General features: G+C 33.9%; 1 protein-coding gene across 1 annotated transcript; it reads left to right on the top strand.

Annotated features, from left to right (window-relative positions):
* The first annotated feature begins 507 nt into the window (after positions 1-507).
* LOC133290691 (uncharacterized) lies at positions 508-1,461 on the top strand. Its single transcript, XM_061488819.1, has 4 exons — positions 508-586; positions 678-904; positions 1,017-1,242; positions 1,343-1,461. The coding sequence occupies exons 1-4, from the start codon at positions 508-510 to the stop codon at positions 1,459-1,461; spliced, it is 651 nt and encodes a 216-aa protein (XP_061344803.1).
* The last annotated feature ends 3,088 nt before the right edge of the window (positions 1,462-4,549 follow it).

Consider the following 4,549-nt stretch of genomic DNA (forward strand, 5'->3'; position numbering starts at 1 on the left):
CAAAGCAAGTGAAACTAATTTAGGTTTGATTTATTGGACTGAAAAGAGAGAGAAGTTGGTGGCTTGCACTTCAACTGCTACCTGTCCTTATTTTCTAGCTCATTAAATTTTAACCGAGACTTGCGTCAAATCCTTTGACAGGTTTCCCTTTCTAATTAAATTCACCCAACTTATACACCCATTATTGGGTGCCACCTTCAAAACTCATTTATTTCAATTAATTATTTTGAACCTTTTAGCTTGTGGGGGGTTAAGCTTGATTAGAAAAACATGCAAGGATCAGGAATATTCATAAGCATGCTCACTTTGTTAACTTGATTAAGAAAACTGATTAGTAGTTGTGGGTAATGTTGGTCGCTTGAATTGGAAATTTAGCATGGAATTTAGCAACTAACTACTTCTAGTAGTGTAGTGCAAACGTGGGTAACATTAATTGCATTGCTATATAATGTGTTACATTTCAACTCTTTTTTAATATGTAGTTGAAATCATCCACAAGCTTCGATAATGGCATTCCGAGACAGTGTCAAACGTTGGATTTTAGCCTTTGCTTTCCTTTACGTTTGTCTATTCTGGAAAAACTTTGGTATGTAAATAACCAGAATATAGATTAGTTCAATTTTTTGTGTGTACAAATTGCATGTTTTTGCTCATCCCATTAAGCATTAATTTGTCAGGAAATGCTGATGGTGATGTGCCAGAGACACAGACAGGTGCAGGGTTTGGTGGTGCTGGTGCTGGTGCTGGGGCTGGGGCTGGGGCTGGATTTGGTGGTGGTAATAGGGCTGGTGGTGGTGGTGGTGGTGGTAATGGGGCTGGAGGTGGTGGAGGTGCTGGTGGTGCTGTGTTTGGTGACCCTGCTCAAATTGTCTCCAAAGCCTTGCTTTGTTTCAATGATAAATATGTGAGTACCATATCCACAAACTGATTTTTCTTTTTTCCTTTCAAGGTGAGGCTTGAAGTGTTTTCAAGTGGGAATGTTCTTTATGGTGTTTATTATTTTGGCCAAGTCTCAGATTTATAGCAGCTGTGAAGAGTCGTGTAGATTGAACCAGAATGGAAACCTGAACGTGCCTGCACAGAAAACTGATGAATTCTGTGAAGGACCTTGTCTGTCAGAGACAAATTTGGTCCTCAGCTGCATTGATAACATTTTCAGCAACTTCATATTTTATAACAAGGCAACCATACAGGATATCAAAGAAACAATTCAAGCTGGATGTGGTTATGGCCCTGAAAGAGGTAATATGGCTTAATTTTAATTGCACATAGTGATTGGGGATTAATGCATGTTTTATTGATTCCTTTTTTCTTTTGATAAATGGGGATTGCATTCATGCAGGGAATTTCAATGTGGCTGAGCACCTCCAGGCTGAAGAAAGCAAAGCAGCTATGAAGGCTACCAGTAATGTTCCAATGGGGCTTGCTTTGATCTTAATGGGGGGCGCTCTATTGTTCTAATTATTACACAATATTACATTGATAAGAATAATTTGTGCTTATTAGTTTGATGTGTACTAAAATTGCTGATATGATTGTTTATATAAGTGAACAGATTTTAAGTTATGGAGTTGTAGTGTGTCTCTGGATCACATTTATGATATATAACTTTCTAGTATGCTAACGCCTAATGGCATAATAAACTGAGAGAGAACTGCGTCAATTTTTGTTTAATTACACCAAGTTGTTTACATTTTGCAAGCTGCCCCATTTTGATCTCTTGGTTTCAATTGCTTCAATGTCACAGTTATAGTTTTTAAAGTATTACAATTCAAATCCATACATCAGGTCAAAATCATGCATTTAGAAATATAGGAGACTAAAATTGTAAATAAACTATGAAATTTTTTGTGTTAGCCAAATGATCTCAGAGGGCGTTTGGTATGCAGATTTTGCGTGGATTTTCCCGAAAATTAGGAGTGGGGAAAAAAATTGCCAATGTTTGGTATGCAAATTCTTTAAATATTTTCAGCTATTTTTTTCTCATCATTTATTTTAACACCAACACTTTACCAAAGAAAAATACCATCTGACTCATGATATATATTTTTTTTCCACCCATTGGGAAATGATAAAGCAAATTGTTGGACGAAATTGTCATGCCTTGGGAAAAGATTAAACAGATGATATATTCAAACAAATGGGTATTTTTGTAATTTCATTCAACATTCCCAGCAATATTTTATAATCAACTAAACATAGCATCAGAAAAATAACTCAATATTCTCGAAAAAATTTGGCCATACCAAACAACCTTTTGATAAAATTTCCGAAAAAAAAAAAATTCTCTCATATTCCTGTAAATCTTTTTTTTCCTGTAAAAAAAATATTTTCTCTATGAAACACTCCCTTATAATCTAATGATATAATGCTTTCTTAAATAAGCATATAGTTTAATTCCATTTAATCTTAGAGAAATTATACTCTTATGTCACATGAGATTCATCTCTCATGTTACACTCACATAATAAGATGTGCTTTTTTTTTTTAAATTGATGGGCCTCATTTCATTTATCTCTCATACTATATGAGAGAAGTAAAGCCCTTAATCTTAACGGTCATACACAGCACAACCTTTACTCGAGAGCAACTCAATTGACAAAAAATGAAATATTATTGTGGTTGAGGTCTGAGGGATTATTCAAGTTCGATATTAAAAGTAAAATTAGTGCATAGAGGTGAAAAATACTGCAACGGATTCCATGAAATCTAGTTCAAATTTTCAGTGGAATCCAAATAAATAAGAACGGGCTATGATACTTGATCAAAAATGAAACGGGGACAGGGCAACAATCATAAAATCAAAGAGCCGAAACTATACAAAACTTTTGGCTACGAATACACGTTTGTTTCATCACTTTGTGCCAGTCAAATTAGAAACAACATTCACAATCAGAGTTGTTACTTCAAGTGGTTTGGGTCTACTATTTTTTGTTAGGCTAATGGGTAAATGAACTGAGCCAGTTTGCAGAAAAATGATAAGTGTACTTGGACAAAACCTTCAAGACGCCTAGAGATATATTTGCTTTCTTCCGTGAACATGGAAAATTTCATTAAAAGGGGCATTTCGAGACCTCTCGCACCCAAAGCGAGAATCATACCACTAGACCAAATGCCCACTTGTTACATATGTTAATTGCACTGAAGATTACTTTTGTAGCACAAATTAATGTTGTTTTGCATAAGTTTTTGTATTTGAATTTGAAGTACTTCTCAATAAAAATAAAAAAAACTACAATGGATAGTAATTCAATTCACTGTTTTCAAATTACCAAATGATATAAGCAAAATCAAACACCGAGTGCGATCAGTAGAATATTTCCTTCTTGGAGCATAAATTACTTTTAAGAAGGTAGTTAAGTCTATCACAGAAAGAAGCGACCGATACACCATCATAAGCACTGAGACATGGGTTATTCAGGTCTTAATTTTTTAATTCACCTGATTTTTTTTTTTAATAAAACCCCAACATGTTGTGTAGTTCCCTTTTATGCAATACTAGCCCATAGATGCATCTCGATTTCGGTTCATGTAAATTAGATTTGTATAACTTGATGTATCCTTGTAAATTGCCATGTCATTTCTTAACAGTTGCAGCATATTATCAAAATTTTATTCAACTAATGCATGATCCTTTGTTCATTGCAAGAAAAATGAGACGTATTTAGTATTCACAAAAAGAAGAAGAAGAAATTGTTGACACCACCAACCTTGAATGAATAAGAAAACCATCCCACGTTAATAAGACTAACGTCTCATAAAATTGGTAGGACAAGTATGAAATGGAAGATTAAGAATTCTAAAATTTTTAATTAAAAACGACTTATATGCCCAATTCGTTGGATTAATAAAATAAAAAATAATTGTATAGATTTGTAAAATTCGAATCCCTTTTTCCAATGCACCAAGTCAAGTGGTTGTAGTCCCCTAAACATGACAAGTTTTTTCGAGTTTATCTAAACAACCATTGAATTTGTTTTGAAAAGGTAGCATTTTCCTTTGGATACACGACCACTATAATCACATCTAACGTTTTGAATCTTTTGATTAACCTTTCACTCTCAGACTCTTTTATTACTATTATTATTATGTTAGGTGAAAGACATTGTACATGGAAGGTAGCAGTGTGATTGACTATATCATGCTTAGGCATTTGTTGATTTCGTGAACACCTGAGCAACAGTGTTGGTCACCAGCAATAGATAACACGAACCTTCATGATATAATTCGATTGGGAGCTCTCAGAAACTTCAAACAAGTTCTTCTTTCTGAATATTATTTTCTAGCTGACATGATGAAGTCCTCAAAATGGTAATATCAATTAATTGATTTTCTCCTCAACGCAATTCTCCTTGATAATTATGTTCATCAATGAACTTCAGATTTTTCATTTTTCCTATCAAAAAAAAAAAGAGGGCATTTCAAATTTCATCTGTTTTCTAAGAAATGCTATCTTTTTTCACTCTCCCCATAAACTAATTTTTGAAAAGCATGAGAAGGTTGCAGATTTGTATCATTGTATATCACACTTCTTAAATATTCAAGGTGA

The sequence above is a fragment of the Gastrolobium bilobum genome, unplaced genomic scaffold, assembly GCF_033153095.1.
Source record: "Gastrolobium bilobum isolate Gb01-03AN ecotype WA unplaced genomic scaffold, APGP_CSIRO_Gbil_v1 utg5903, whole genome shotgun sequence".
Lineage (NCBI taxonomy): Eukaryota > Viridiplantae > Streptophyta > Magnoliopsida > Fabales > Fabaceae > Gastrolobium > Gastrolobium bilobum.